At 52.0% G+C, this 15,208-nt stretch overlaps 1 protein-coding gene across 1 annotated transcript; it reads right to left on the minus strand.

The window, feature by feature from the left end:
* Positions 1-7,199: 7,199 nt before the first annotated feature.
* Positions 7,200-14,057, minus strand: LOC104669694 (beta-lactoglobulin). Its single transcript, XM_010372751.2, has 6 exons — positions 13,897-14,057; positions 12,818-12,954; positions 11,621-11,694; positions 11,264-11,383; positions 10,261-10,356; positions 7,200-9,041 (listed from the first exon to the last, which is right to left on the minus strand). The coding sequence occupies exons 1-6, from the start codon at positions 14,005-14,007 to the stop codon at positions 9,016-9,018; spliced, it is 564 nt and encodes a 187-aa protein (XP_010371053.1). The 5' UTR covers positions 14,008-14,057; the 3' UTR covers positions 7,200-9,015.
* Positions 14,058-15,208: the final 1,151 nt, after the last annotated feature.

A 15,208-nucleotide genomic window follows, 5' to 3' on the forward strand; every position in this document is an offset into this window, starting at 1 on the left:
AAAAAAAAAACAAACAAACAAACAAAAAAAAAAACACCAAAATCTGTAGGTATTTTATTTTTTTAAAAAAGATATTTACTGAGCTCAGTGGTAAAGGTGCTCTGCCAGATGCAGACAGGAATAGAAGACGGTTTGGAACCCCTGTGTCCCTGGCAGCCCACAGTCTGGCAGGGGTTGCGGCTGTGTGCTAAGAGTACATGTTCAGAGTGCTAAAAGTGACAAGGAAGTTGGTCACCTGAGCTCTGTGGTGGTCAGGGAGCCAACACCTCCATGAGATGCTTTGTGTGTCACAGAGGGAGAGTGTTCCTAAGTCCGTGGGCAGTGGCAACTATGAACAGGCTTTAGTAAGTGTCATGGCTCACCCCATTACTATGCTGAAGTCCTAACTCCTTACCTCAGAATGTGACTGTGTCTGCTGGAGATAGGGCCGTTAAAGAGGTCATTAAGGTAAAATGAGGTCACTGAGGTGGGCCCTAATCCCACAGGTCCTTATTAAGAGATTAGGACACAGACACATAGAGGGATGACCGTGAGGACACATGGGAGTGTTGGGAGCAAGCCCCCCAAAATCTGGCCATAAACTGGCCCCAAAACTGGCCATAAAATCTCTGCAGCACTGTGACATATTCATAATGGCCCTAATGCCCAAGCTGGAAGGTTGTGGGTTTACAGGAATTGAGGGCAAGGAACACCTGGTCCACCCAGGGCAGAAAACCGCTTAAAGGCATTCTTAAGCCACAAACAATAGCATGAGTGATCTGTGTTTTAAGAGTGTGTTCCTGCTGCAGTTAACTAGCCCAACCTATTCATTTAATTCGGCCCATCCCTTCGTTTCCCATAAGGGATACTTTTAGTTAATTTAATATCTATAGAAACAATGCTGACGACTGGTTTGCTGTTAATAAATATGTGGGTAAGTCTCTTCTTGGGGTTCTCAGCTCCGAAAGCTGTGAGACCCCTGATTTCCCACTTCACACCTCTATATTTCTGTGTGTGTGTCTTTAATTCCTCTAGTGCCACTGGGTTAGGGTCTCCCCAGCTGAGCTGGTCTCGGCAAGTGGCGTCCATCGTGGGGGCTGGAATCCAGGTCGAAGGGTCAGCAGAGCGACAGTTGGAATGGAAAACTAGCTGGAGGATACCTGAGTACTCTTAAAGCAGTCCCCGTGGTGAGTAAGAAGGGGAGCTTGGAAGCGTCAGGGTAACAATGGGACAGATATGGGGTCTGGTTCTTTTCACCTTGGAACTTTTTCACACTGATAATGAGGAGGAACAAGAGTATAGTGAAGTAACAGAAGAGGTTACAGAGCATGTTTATTTGCCAGCTGAAGCTAAAGTGGCAAAGGAAGGAGAGGTTCATCCCTACCCGTCTGCACCCCCTCATTCTTATTTTGAAGAAAATCGCCCCCCAGATCTTTCTTTTCCGGAGGACACTGGGCAAAAAGTAGTTGCCCCAGTGACTTGGAGCAGCGCCTCGAGTGACGGCTCTTAGTTCTATTCAGGCAGGAATTCAGCAAGCTAGACGATAGGGTGATTTAGAGGCTTGGCAGTTCCCTGTTAGAATACACCCGCCAGATCAACAGGGAAATATTACAGCTACATTTGAGCCTTTTCCTTTTAAATTACTCAAAGAATTGAAAGAAGCAATAAATGAGTATGGACCAGGTTCTCCTTTTGTAATGGGACTGTTAAAGAATGTTACTGTTTCCATTCGGATGATTCCTGCTGACTGGGACACTCTTACTCGAGCTTGTCTAACTCCTGCTCAGTTCTTACAATTTGAAACTTGGTGGGCAGATGAAGCTTCCATTCAGGCTGCTCACAATGCCCAGGCCCAACCTCAAATTAATATAACTGCAGACCAACTTTTGGGGGTTGGCGGCTGGGCTGGTTTAGATGCACAAGTCGTCATGCAGGATGAGGCCATAGAACAGCTTAGAGGAGTGTGCATTAGAGCTTGGGAAAAAATCACTTCAGGTGGAGAACAATACCCTTCCTTTAGTGCTATAAAACAGGGACCAAGGGAACCATATGTGGATTTTATAGCTCCGTTACAGGAGTCTCTTAAAAAGATGATTGCAGATTCGGCTGCTCAGGATATAGTGTTGCAGTTATTAGCTTTCGACAATGCTAATCCCGATTGCCAGGCTGCTCTGTGACCTATCAGAGGGAAAGCACATTTGGTTGATTATATCAAGGCCTGTGATGGTATCGGAGGTAATCTGCATAAAGCTACTTTGTTGGCACAGGCAATGGCAGGACTGAGAGTGGATAAAGGAAATACTCTGTTTCCTGGAGCTTGTTTTAACTGTGGGAAGCATGGCCACACTAAAAAAGAATGTAGAAAAATTCAGCGAGCCTGAAATATGTCCAAAATGTAAAAAAGGAAAACACTGGGCCTGAAATATGTCCAAAATGTAAAAAAGGAAAACACTGGGCTGGTCAGTGTCACTCTAAGTTTGATAGAGAAGGGAACCCGATTTCGGGAAACGCCATGAGGGGCCCATCCCAGGCCCTGTTCTAAACCGGGGCATTTCCAGCTCAGGCCACTCCCTCACCCATGTACAATGTCTGTCTCCTGCCACAGCCGGTAGTGCCACAGTAGATTTATGCTGCACAAAAGCTGTGAGCCTTCTGCCTGGGGAACCCCCACGAAAGGTCCCAACAGGAGTCTGTGGACCTTTGCCAGCAAGGACAATAGGATTACTTTTAGGAAGGCCTCGTTTAAGTTTAAAAGGCGTACAAATACATACAGGAGTCATTGAGTCAGATTACAATGGGGAAATTCAAGTTGTTGTATCTACTTCTGTTCCCTGGAAAGCGGAGCCAGGAGAGCGCATCGCACAGCTCCTGATTGTGCCATATGTGGGAATGGGAAAAAGTGAAATTAAACAAACAGGAGGATTTGAAAGCACAAATAAATAAGGCGAAGGAGCTTATTGGGTAAGTCAAATTACTGATAAACATCCTACCTGTAAAATAACTATACAAGGAAAGAAATTTAAAGATTTTGTAGATACAGGAGCGGACATTTCAATCACTTCTCTACAGCACTGGCTGTCCACGTAGCCAATTCAACCTGCTCAATTTAACACAGTTGGAGTTGGTAAAGCCCCTGAAGTATATCAAAGTAGTTATATTTTGCATTGTGAGGGGCCCGACGGACAACCTGGGACTATTCAACCAATTATAACTTCTGTACCTACAAATTTATGGGGAAGAGATTAATTACAACAGTGGGGAGCATAAATTCTAATTCCAGAACAATCATATAGCCCTCAAAGTCAACATACAATGCATGAAATGGGGTATGTCCCTGGTATGGGACTAGAAAAAAATTTGCAAATTGAAAAAACCGCTTCAAGTGGAAAAAGTTCCCGCCAAAGATTAGGGTATCATTTTTGATAGTGGCCATTGTTAAGCCTCCAGAACCTATACCTTTAAAATGGTTAACAGATAAGCCGATTTGGATACAGCAATGGCCGCTAAGTAAAGAAAAACTGGAGGCTTTAGAGAAATTAGTTGCTGAACAATTAGAAAATGGGCACATAGCTCCAACATTTTCTCCTTGGAATTCTCCAGTTTTCACAATTAAGAAAAAATCAGGTAAATGGAGAATGTTAACTGACTTAAGAGCCATCAATTCAGTTATACAACCTATGGGAACATAACAGCCAGGATTGTCTTCTCCTGCTATAATTCCAAAAAATTGACTTTTAAAATAGTCATAGATTTAAAAAACTGTCTCTTTTTTTTTTTTTTTTTTTTTTTTTGAGACAGAGTCTCACTCTGTCACCCAGGCTGGAGTGCAGTGGCTGGATCTCAGCTCACTGCAAGCTCCGCCTCCCGGGTTCACGCCATTCTCCTGCCTCAGCCTCCCGAATAGCTGGGACTACAGGCGCCCGCCACCTCCCCCGGCTAGTTTTTTGTGGTTTTTAGTAGAGACGGGGTTTCACCGTGTTAGCCAGGATGGTCTCGATCTCCTGACCTCGTGATCCGCCCGTCTCGGCCTCCCAAAGTGCTGGGATGACAGGCTTGAGCCACCGCGCCCGGCCAAAAGACTGTTTCTTTACTATCCCTTTAGCTGAGCAAGACTGTGAACGGTTTGCATTTACAATTCCTGCAGTGAACAACCTGCAGCCCGTTAAGCATTGTCACTGGAAAGTGTTGCCACAGGGCATGTCAAACAGCTCAACAATTTGCCAGATGTATGTGAGGCAAGCAATTACATTATTCACTATATGGATGATATACTTTGTGCTGTCCCCCACTTGAGAACTATTAGCCAATGTTGTGATCACTCGCAAAATTCAATTTCTCGTGCTGGTTTAATTATAGCTCCTGACAAAATTCAGATTACTACTCCTTACTCCTACTGGGGGACCTTAGTAAAGGGCACTACCATTGTACCACAGAAAGTAACCATACATAAGGATAAATTAAAAACGGTAAATGATATCAATTGGATACGACCTGCTCTAGGCATTCCTACCTATGCCATGAGTAATCTGTTTTCTATCCTTAGAGGAAATCCTAGTCTCACTAGCCCTCGGCAATTAACAGAGGAGGCTGAGGTCGAGTTACAACTGATTGAGAAGCAAGTCCATAAAGCTCAGATAAATAGAATAGATCCAGAGAAGATTCTAGATTTGCTAATTTTTTCAACTCAGCATTCACCGACTGGTGTTACTGTCCAAGAACAGGACTTAGGAGAGTGGCTTTTTCTTCCACATACTAATTCACAGACTCTAACTCCTTGTTTGGATCAAATCGCTGCCATGATAGGAAATGGGAGAACTCGGATTGTTACATTACGTGGATATGATCCTGGAAAAATTATTGTCCCTCTCACGAAGGCACAAATGCAGCAAGCTTCTATAAATAGTCTACTTGGCAAACTCATTTAGCTGACTTTGTGGGTATTCTCGATAATCATTTTCCTAAAACAAAACTGTTTCCGTTTTTGAAATTAACGAATTGGTATCCCTAAAATAACTAAATTTAAACCAATTGAAGGTGCTGAGAATGTTTTCACAGATGGGTCTAGTAATGGTAAAGCTTCTTATTCCAGCCCAAAAGGTAAAGTTTTTCAGACGTCCTGTACTTCAGCTCAAAAAGCAGAACTTGTAGCTGTAACTGAGACATTGACTGCTTTGGATATGCCTATTAATGTGATTTCTGATTCTTCATACGTGGTTCACTCCACCCAGTTAATTGAAAATCCCCAGTTATGATTTCATACAAATGAACAACTGTTGAGTTTATCTACCCAATTGCAAACAGCAGTTAGGAGTAGAATGCATTTTTACATCACTCACATTAGAGCTCATACACCTCTTCCAGGACCTTTGACTGAAGGGAATCAAATGGCTGATCGCCTAGATGCTACTGCAATATCTAATGCTCGACACTTTCACAATTTGACCCATGTGAATGCCTCTGGTCTCAAACGCAGATACAGCATTACCTGGAAAGAAGCTAAAGGTATTATCCAGCGATGCCCAACTTGCCAAATGGTGCATTCCTCATCTTTTACAGGAGGAGTGAATCCTCGAGGACTGGAACCCAATTATCTTTGGCAAATGGATGTCACACATGTTCCCTTGTTTGGGAGACTAGCTTATGTACATGTATGTGTGGACACTAACTTAGTGGCCTGAGCAAACTAATCCAGTAGGTGTCCCAAAAATAATGGCAGTTCAAACACCGGATTGCAAGGAGTGCTGACCACCAGTTTCCTGGGATGGAAGATGGAGGCTAAGGAAAGCCTCCCTGGGTTCAGAATTAGACCTGGGGCTACCACCTCAGGGTCCCCTTGGTTATGTCATCCGGCCTCCCCGTCATGCCCTGTTCATGACAGGGACCGTCTTAAAGAACCTATCTGTCAAGGCTTAGCTCACCCTCCCTCTTTTTTGCTGCTGTCTCCTTTGACTAAAAGAAGGTGATCTTTTTGGTGACTCATTCTTGCATCTCACACAGTAGCTCTCATATTAAAAAAAAAAAAATCTATGAAAGTTTCAATAGGGTGAAAATAGATATTACATTAGCCACAAACCCTATATATACAGTTTTAGTAATTACTTGGGCCGGATCTGGAAAGGGTGGGGTGTACTGAACTAAACAAAACTTCTTTTTTTCCTGCCAATTTATGGATAAGGCTAGAAGACTTACTGAGAAGGCTTCTGAAGATTTATTTTTAAAAATTATGGAATCAGTATTAAAGCATTGTAAATTTCTTGATTTGCATGGCAGAACAACAGGTAAGCTTGCCAATGTTTAGAATTTCCAGGTGCCAGGGCAAGCCTGCTTAGGAGGCTTAGAAACCCGGTCACTCAGAAAAGCCAACGTCTGTCCCCACCAGCCAGCGTGTGCCTCCCTCACAGTGGGTGCTAAATTGATTTCTAGAAGTAGTTTAATTTTGCCAATTTGATGAGCAATAATAAATGGCCTCTCTTTTTTATTTGATTGCTTATGAAGTCAAACCTTTTTTTTTTTTTTTTTTTTTTTTTGAGACGGAGTCTCGCTCTATCACCCAGACTGGAGTCCAGACTTGGCTCACTGCAAGCTCCACCTCCCAGGTTTACACCATTCTCCTGCCTCAGCCTCCCGAGTAGCTGGGACTACAGGTGCCCGCCACCACATCTGGCTAATTTTTTGTATTTTTAGTAGAGACGGGGTTTCACCGTGTTAACCAGGATGGTCTCGATCTCCTGACCTCATGATCTGCCCGCCTCAGCCTCCCAAAGTGCTGAGATTATAGGCATGAGCCACTGCACTGGGCTGAAGTCAAACCTTTTAATCAGCCTTTTGATCTATGCAAATAGCCTTTTCTATCTTTTGCTCAGTGCTTTTTCTTTTTTTTTTTCTTTCAGAGACAGGATCTCACTCTGTTGCCCAAGCTGGAGTGTAGTGGTGTGATATCATGGCTTACTGCAGCCTCAAACTCCTGAGCTCGAGGGATCTGCCAGCCTTAGCCTCCCAAGTAGCTGCAACTATAGACACATATCACAATGCACAGCTATTTTTTTTTCTTTTTCTTTTTTTTATTTGGGACTGCTTTTTTTAAAAGTTTTTTTTTTTTTGAGACAGGGTCTTGTTATGTTGCCCAGGCTGGTCTCAAACTCCTGAGCTCAAGCTATCGTTTGGCCCCCAGCCTTCCACAGTGATGGGATTACAGGCATGAGCCACCACGCCCGGCCCTTTAAGGAGTTCTGATTTACATATGTATTTACATATGTGATATGAACCCTTCGTCACTTTTGCTGCAAATGTTAATTTCAGATTGTTCTTTCCATTTTGATAGTGTTGAAGATGGCTTTGATGTGCCGAGTTTAAAGCGCTCAACCTTTCCCCTGGTATTGATACTGTCTGTGTAGGCACCCCATCCGCAAGTTATAGAAAGTATAGAATTTTCAAGGTTTCCTTCCTTTTATTCAGAATTGATCAGGAACGAATTTTAAGATAATGTGCAGGTGAGAGAGCCAATCTTATTTCCCCCGATCTGTCTTGCCCATTTCCCTCGACACTATTTATTGAATAAATAACGCTTTTTTAGGACAGGCCATTTGTACCATCTCTGAAGGTATTGTATACATTCAGGTTCATTCCTTGACTTGATACCCAGTTTCTTGCTGTTCTTTTGCCCTGAGCTAATGTCTCACACTTCTCATCACTGCTGTTGGATATTAGGATAGAATGGTAGAGCCATCTGCATGATGCTTCTTTTAAAAATGTTTCCAAACTTTTATTCCTTCATGTCAATTTTAGATACAGATCTGCAGTTTGGGGAAAAATCCCACTGGAAGAGTAATGGAATTGCTGAAGTGTATGGGTGAACCTGAGGTTATCAACTCAACGGTGCTGAGAGAAACGCAGCACTCTCGCGTCGCTCTTTATCCCGGTCATTTTAGGGCCCCAGAAAAAGCTATTTTTTATGATCTTACAAATTCCGTAAACCTCTTGTTACACGTGTGCTTTGTGAGTCGTTTTTCCTTGTGTTTTTCCAGCCGGACTCGTTGATTTTCAGGAGAACCGTGGGGCTTCATCATCAGCTTCACCACCAGCTCTGGGGGTTTCATTCTGTTGTGTTTATCCCACGTGGGGGAGAAGTGGGAGAAGTGGGAGAAGGGGGAGAAAGGGGAGAAGGGGGAGAAGGGGGAGAAGGGGGAGAAGGCCTCACTGGAGGCGTTTTCAGGGCAGCCTCTGGCCATACCTGTCTCGGGAGTTCCAGACGACAAGTATCAAGTCCTTGACCCAGTTTCCTCAGAGCCTGCCCTGCCAATGGGCGGCCCTGGCTCGCCGGGAGCAGAAGCGGGTACTGCTCTTCAGAATCCTGGGCTCGGAGGAGTGGGCGTTGGCCGGTCTCACCTGCCATACAGGTACAGCCGTCCTTGTTTACCTGGCGGCCCAGAGCAGGGTCTGGAGCTGGGCTCACTCAGGGTTCTCAGACCTTGGTAGGGACATATGTGTTTGCTCACGGAGCGTGGAGGCCGCCTCTCTAGAGGGTCCCCAGCAGACCCAGGTGAGGCGGGTCACAGTGGAGAGGAGCTGGAGTCTAAGAACAGCCTCTGTGGGGTCAAGTTCCTGAAGGACACTTGGGGGCCACCCCAGCAGCTCTCGGGGGGCGCATCGGAGGCGCCTGGGGCTACAGTGTTCCACTCATTGTATATGTTTTGGAGGCATCTGGTGCTGTGGGCAGGAGCTCAGGGGGCCATGTGCCCCGTCCTCACCACCCTGGGTGTGCGCCAAGCCCACAGACCAGGCTGGGGCATGCTGTTGGCCCTTGGCTGTTGGTTGGCAGGTGGTTGGTAGGACCTTCCCAGCAGGGGAGGGGACCAGGAGACAGGCAGGGTTGGGCCCCAGGCTGGGGAGCTTCCTTGGGGCCCTGAGATGCAAAAGAGCTTCCAGCGGGGATCCGGGGCAGTCTAGGTCACAAACCAAGGTGAAGGGGGTGGAAGAGGGGCTGAGGGCAACAGAGGGGTAAGGGACCCAAGCAGGAAGACTCCGGAGCCGCCGGACCTAGGATCGGGGTGGGGGACAAGGGCCTGTGGAGCAGAAAAGAAAAAGCTGGTGATTCTGAGGACTTCACTTATTCATTTTGAAATCAATCAATCAATCAATCAATCAATCAATCACATAGCACAAAACAGCCGTCCCTCAGTGGCATCACCTGGCCTTCTGCCTCCCCATGTTGGCTGTGTCCTGCCAGGGCCCTGTGCTCTGTGGAAACCCAGTTCCCTTGGGGGCCCACAAGGCTCCACCACTGCCCCACTCAGCCTTGGAGCTCATCCCTGCCCTCCTCTGCTCGACTCCTGTTCCATCTGCACGACCCCTCTTCCAGGGAGCCTTCCTCACCTCATCCCATCTCAGGGCTACCCACTCTGGCTGCCTGTATTCACACAGCATGGTCAGGCTCCCCAAACCCTGCTCTAGCCGGGACTCCCACCCCTGTAGCCCTTGCCTCTAATAAATCAGGTAATTACAATGCTTGCTACAATGTAACCTGCACTAGGGCTGGATGATGCGTCTGTCTTGTTCTTGTTTTTTTTTTTTTTTTTTTTTTGAGGCGGAGTCTCGCTCTGTCGCCCGGACTGGAGTGCAGTGGCCGGATCTCAGCTCACTGCAAGCTCCGCCTCTCGGGTTTACGCCATTCTCCTGCCTCAGCCTCCCAAGTAGCTGGGACTACAGGAGCCCGCCACCTCGCCCGGCTAGTTTTTTTTGTATTTTTAGTAGAGACGGGGTTTCACTGTGTTAGCCAGGATGGTCTCGATCTCCTGACCTTGTGATCCGCCCGTCTCGGCCTCCCAAAGTGCTGGGATTACAGGCTTGAGCCACCGCGCCCGGCCGCGTCTGTCTTGTTCTAAGTGAAGCCCAAACTCCCAGAACAGGCCTGGCCCGTGTGTTTGTTGATTGACTGAATGATGTGTTGGGAGGCAGCAGAGGGGAGAGGCTGGCTGGGCACTTGGCTCAGGAGGCAGGAGATCTGGATCCCTTCCAGCTCCTCCTCCTGGCTGTGCAACTTGGGCTTGTTACTGAACATCTCTGAGCCACATCTGTAGAGTGGAGACGGCATCAGGCCCGTATCACTGTGTCACGCGGGGCTGGTGAGATCCGGCAGCCGCTGAAGCAGCCCACACAGGCCTGGCCGTAAGGGGAGTGGGGATGGGCTACACCCTCTGTGGTGCTGGCTGGGAAGACCAGGGCCCCGACCCTTGGGTCTTCCTCCCGTCCAGCTCCGGGACGTGGCTGGGGGCCAGTGCTCACCATCTATGTTGAAGACCGCGGCTTTCTGTAGGTGGAATTTCTCCACGTACTCCAGGTATCTTCCCACCCATTTGGGGTCCTCCTGCATTCTTCTGGCTGGAATCAGAGGAGCTGACAGTGAGGGACTGAGGCCTGGAGCCTCTGTCTTTTCTGCCCTCCTCCTCTGCGGAGAACAATGGGGAGGCAGAGGCCCTGGGGATCTGCCAGCCCACCACTAAGTTGCCATGGGCTGGGGGCTCATCGGACCACGGCAGTACCCCCTCTGCGACCTCCCGGGCCCGGCCAGCTCTGATTGCAGTGGCCCCAACCCTGTCTCCTCTAAACACAGGTCTGTTCTGAGCACGGCAGGTAAAGTGCCCCTGGAAGGAGGGAGTCAGGCCTGGCCCGTCTCAGTGGAGATCCCCAGAGGGGTCCCGAGTTCCGGCCTGGCGCCACCCTTCCCACCCCCTCGACCTTCTCAGCCCTGGGGCCTCTCGACTGCTGCTGTACCACTCCCCCACCCCATCCTGGGCTCGGGCTCCGGCTGATCCTCCGCCCTGAAATGCCCCCAGGCCCATCTATCTCCACCTCATCTTCAGGGCACTGCAGCCCCTCGATGCCCCCGACTCTGTCCCCTGTGCCCTTCGAGCCCTTCTCCCATGGTGCTTTTACTTTCAGACCCACAGGACCCCGAGACATTGCTTGATAAGGAGGAAGACAAGGAAGGCATTTTTTCAGTTCCATCCACAGATAATTCAAGCTCCCAGTGCAGTGCCCAGAGCTGGGCCCACCTCGTAGCCGACCCGCAGTGCATGTCCTGCGTGGGGACACCCTCCCTGAGGGTGCGCTCAGCTGCAGCTCAGCCCGAGGCTGCCTGCGCCTTCAGAACACCCTGCACAGAAGGCCCCCTCCCAGACAGGACGGCAAGTCTCCGCACAGACCCAGGAGTGTCCGGCAGCTCCTCCCTCCTGTCTGGGGACCGGGGCACTGCACCGGCCAGTGCTGGGGAGAGCTGGCCACTTACCCAGCAGCACCCACAGGCTGGTGATCTCGTCATCCTCAAAGCGCACGTAAAGAATGAGGTTGCTGTAGTCGGTGCTGACGAAGCGTACGTGCATGCTGCCGCCCTCAACTGCGGGAGACCCTGGGGCCGGGTGATACACGATGCCTCACTCCTCTGTCCCCCAGGCCCTGGACCCCCCCATGGCCTGTGGACAGTGCAGTGCTACCAAGAGGATGCATGGCCTCCTTCCAGCACCTGGTCTTCTCCCAAAGCTGACAGCCCCTCCTGAGTGTTGCGGCCAGGACTGGGTGTCTGAGCGTCCCTTGCTCGCCCCTCCCTACTCAGAGCCCAGCCTGGATCCCGGACAGGGGCACTCACAGGAGCCTTGGTACTGGCCTTGCAACTGGGTTGGATGGACAGTGATGTTTGCTTCTTTACACACCCCTTCTCCCCTGGGAAAGGAGAAGGGAACCAGGGCCTGGTCAGCCTCCAACTCTGTCCTGTTGTCTTGCCCCAGGATATGGTGGCCCTCTCAGGGCTCTCTACCACGGGACACTGGGGCTGCCACCAGCTGAGACCCCTCCTGTCTTCCCCGGGGGGGTCAGCTCCCCAGGCTCAAGGTCAGCCTTGTCCTGGCACAGGCACCAGGGTCATGCAGCCAGGAGGAGGCGATGCCTGGGGGTGCTGGGGATGGGGTCGGAGTGAGGAAGTGGGGTCATCATTTCTGGGATGACACCAAACCTCCTGGAGTGGGTTGGTCCCAGTCTGGCCTTGGCTCTGAACTCCAGGTCTTGGGGGCTGGGACCCTGACTGTCCTGCCTGTCCCCACTTGCTCTGGCTCTGTGCATAGAAAGAGGCCCCTCACCCCCATGCTCCTGCCTCTGTGCACAGACAGAGCCCCCCTCACTCCCATAGTCCTGCCTCTGTCCACAGACAGAGTCCCCCTCACTCCCATGCCCTTTGCTCTGGGGTCTTCAGTTTCTCATCTGGGGTGGGTACCCGCCAACCCCTGGGACTCTGCAGGCCTCCTCACGGCATGTCTATGACCAAGTGGCTACTAGGATGTGGGTCTCACTGCCTTCAGAGCTGTGGGTGCAGGTGGAATAATGTAAGCTTGTTGATGGTGTCATTGGGCTCAGCGCAGCTTGTCCCCAGGGCCGATTTTCTTTTGCTGACAGCGCGGCTGTCCTTGGGATTCCCTGACTTACGTCGGGGCCGAAAGGGGCGTGGACCCAGGTGGCTGTGGTCCTTGGGAGAGGGTTGTTGGGAATTAGGCAACTTTCAAACACTGGATATCGCACATTTAAAACGCCAGACCCCGGCTTCCTTCACAGCTGGAACACAGGCCCGTGGCCCAGTGGGCATGTCTGCTGGGACTGGACGTGGCCTCCGGGGCTGGGCTGGTGTTTCCTGCCTGCCTGCTTCTGGCAGCTTCCAAGCTTATCCCTCTTGGAGCGGGGTCTTGGGCCTCAGCTTGGTGTGATGTTACCCTGCCTTGGAACACTGTCACTGTCCCTTGGGGATCCCTGGGTCTGAGAAGGAGCGCCTGAGAGGGGTGGCAGGAGCCATGCTTACTTCCAGAACAGCACGAAGTCCACGTCCCCACCGTCCCTGGTCTGGATGGAGTGGAGGGCAAGCCTCAGAGGGTCGGCCGGAGAGACCAGGTTTGCGTGGCTGGCTGCCAGCTGCAGGGTGAGCCAGCGCCCCTCCACCTGCAGGGGTACGGGCCGGGGCAGGAGAGGCCGGCTAGTGCCCGGCCATGTGGCACCCCCTCCACCTGCAGGGGTGCGGGCTGGGATGGGAGAGGCCGGCTAGTGCCTGGCTGTGGGCACCAGTAGGCCACCCTCTGAGCTCTCAGGCCCCAGCTTTGGCACTGAGCATGGTCAGCAGGTGGTCGTGCGCCTCCCAGGGGGCTGTATTGGCAAACGTTCCCTCTTCCTGGTCTATATTGGCAAATGCCCATCTGTGGATCCAGGTGGAGGATAAGCCATGCTTCCTTTTTGGGAAGAGTCACCTCCCATCCTCTTCTCTCAGATCTCTGTCCAATCCCTTTCCATACTTGCTACCCTCACCCTCGCTTCCCTCAGCCCCGCACCCCTGCCCCTGCCTGATCCAAGCTCTGTTCCCCTGGCCAGGGAGGGTAGAGGGGAGGGTCTGGCTCTGTGCTGGGCGTCCCTCCATCCCCGCACTCCCACCAGCAGCACCAGGACCCCAGGGGCCACACAGGGAGGAGGAACTGGTACCCTCCCTGCACCCGGGGCTGGCCTCTTCGTGTCACCCAGGGTGAACCCCTCCCCTGCTCCCTGCCTGGGCCCAGCGTCTGGGTGCACTGCTTCACTGGACGCCGCCCTGCAGCCTTCTCCTGAGACTGCTGTTGTGCCGCGGCTTCCACAGCCAGGAGAGAGGGAAGGGCCCCGAGGTTAATCAGTGGCCGCTGGTTCCGGCTGTGCAGGAGGACAGAGCCCGTTCCTGCCTGGGTTGGACCCAGGCCCAGGTGCAGCTCACCCTCCAGAGCTGCTGCAGGGTCAGGCAGGGCCCAAACCCCAGCCCCCGCCCACCTGCCCCCACCCCCTGCACCTCCTCAATGTGACACTCGTGTCATCCCCAGCCGGTGTTCCAAGCCTGAGTCTGGGGACTGGACCCACGACACTTACCTTCTGCGCGTCAAAGTCCGGCTGTACCGGCACTTCTTCCAGAGCCTTCTGGGCACCCGCCAGGCCCAGGCCGAGGGCCAGCAGCAGGAGAGGGCCTTTCTCCAGGGCCATGACTCCGGGGAAGGGAGAGTGCCCCCAACCAGCTCCCTCCTCTGTGCTGCCCAGACCCACCCCACCTTCCCACCCGCCACCTAAAAGTTCCAAGTTCCGCAACCCTACCCCAGGAATGACGCCGCCTCCCCGGCACCGCCCGGTGTCTAAAGTGATGGGAAGCTGTTGTGTGGACTGGGTGTGGAGTGGCTGTCGGGGCAGTTTAACTGCATTGCACATCTGTCCTGGATTCTGGGATGAGGCCTGTGGCCTGAGGGGGGCTGGGAAGAGGGCAGAGGAGGATGTGGGCTCATTCAGGCCTGCAGCCCCTCCTCCCCAGGCCCCCTGGTCCCCAGTGTGTTTGTCCACCGGCTGCTGGAGCCACGAATGCCAGGATCACTCTGACATCCCTGTTCACCTCCTGCTCACGGTGAGCCTGCCTGGGTGTGGGGAGGGTGGAGGGGGTGGGGCCTGCCTGGGTGTGGGGAGGGTGGAGGGGGTGGGGCCTGCCTGGGTGTGGGGAGGGTGGAGGGGGTGACGCAGACCAGCCCTGGGATGGCACTCGGCACGCGCTGGGCACTGAGCCCTCACGGGGCATCTGCCCCTTGTTCCTGCTTACTGCAAACGTCTCCCACCAGCCCTCTCTCTCCAACCCTGGAGCCACTCCCAGCCCAGGCCATGAGCCTCTCTCTTGCCCTATCCTCCTGCCCTCATGTGTCCAGAGGCCAGTGTGGGGTCAGGTCAGGTGCTCCCTGCTCACCCGCCTTGGGTCCTCCTTTGCCATCTGGATTAAGTGCGAATCTCCAGGCCACAAAGCCCCTGTGGTCTGCCCCTTCCCCACTCCCTCCTTCCCTGCTGCAGCTGCAGAGATGCCTGCCAGCCCTTGAATGTGGCACCTGCCTCTGTACCCCACGCCCACCCTCCTTCCTCCTGCCTGGGGCTGCAGGGGGCTGAGGAGAGGCTGCCCGGCCCCCATAGGTTCCAGCTTCCAGGGAGTCTGGGGTCTGGTTTGATGAGTACCGCTGGCCTCAGGATGACCACTGACTTGGCCCCAGCATTCTTAGATAGACACTAGGGGGCTACTCTGGGCTGGTGCTGCAGGGTTAACTCTAGGAGTGACGAACCCCGCCCCCCACCATGGGATGTGGGCAGTCCCAAGTTCAACCCACTGAGCTTGTTTTCTCTCCAAAGATGGAGAGGGGGCAGGGATGACACGGTCTGT

Source organism: Rhinopithecus roxellana, chromosome 16 (genome assembly GCF_007565055.1).
Source record: "Rhinopithecus roxellana isolate Shanxi Qingling chromosome 16, ASM756505v1, whole genome shotgun sequence".
Lineage (NCBI taxonomy): Eukaryota > Metazoa > Chordata > Mammalia > Primates > Cercopithecidae > Rhinopithecus > Rhinopithecus roxellana.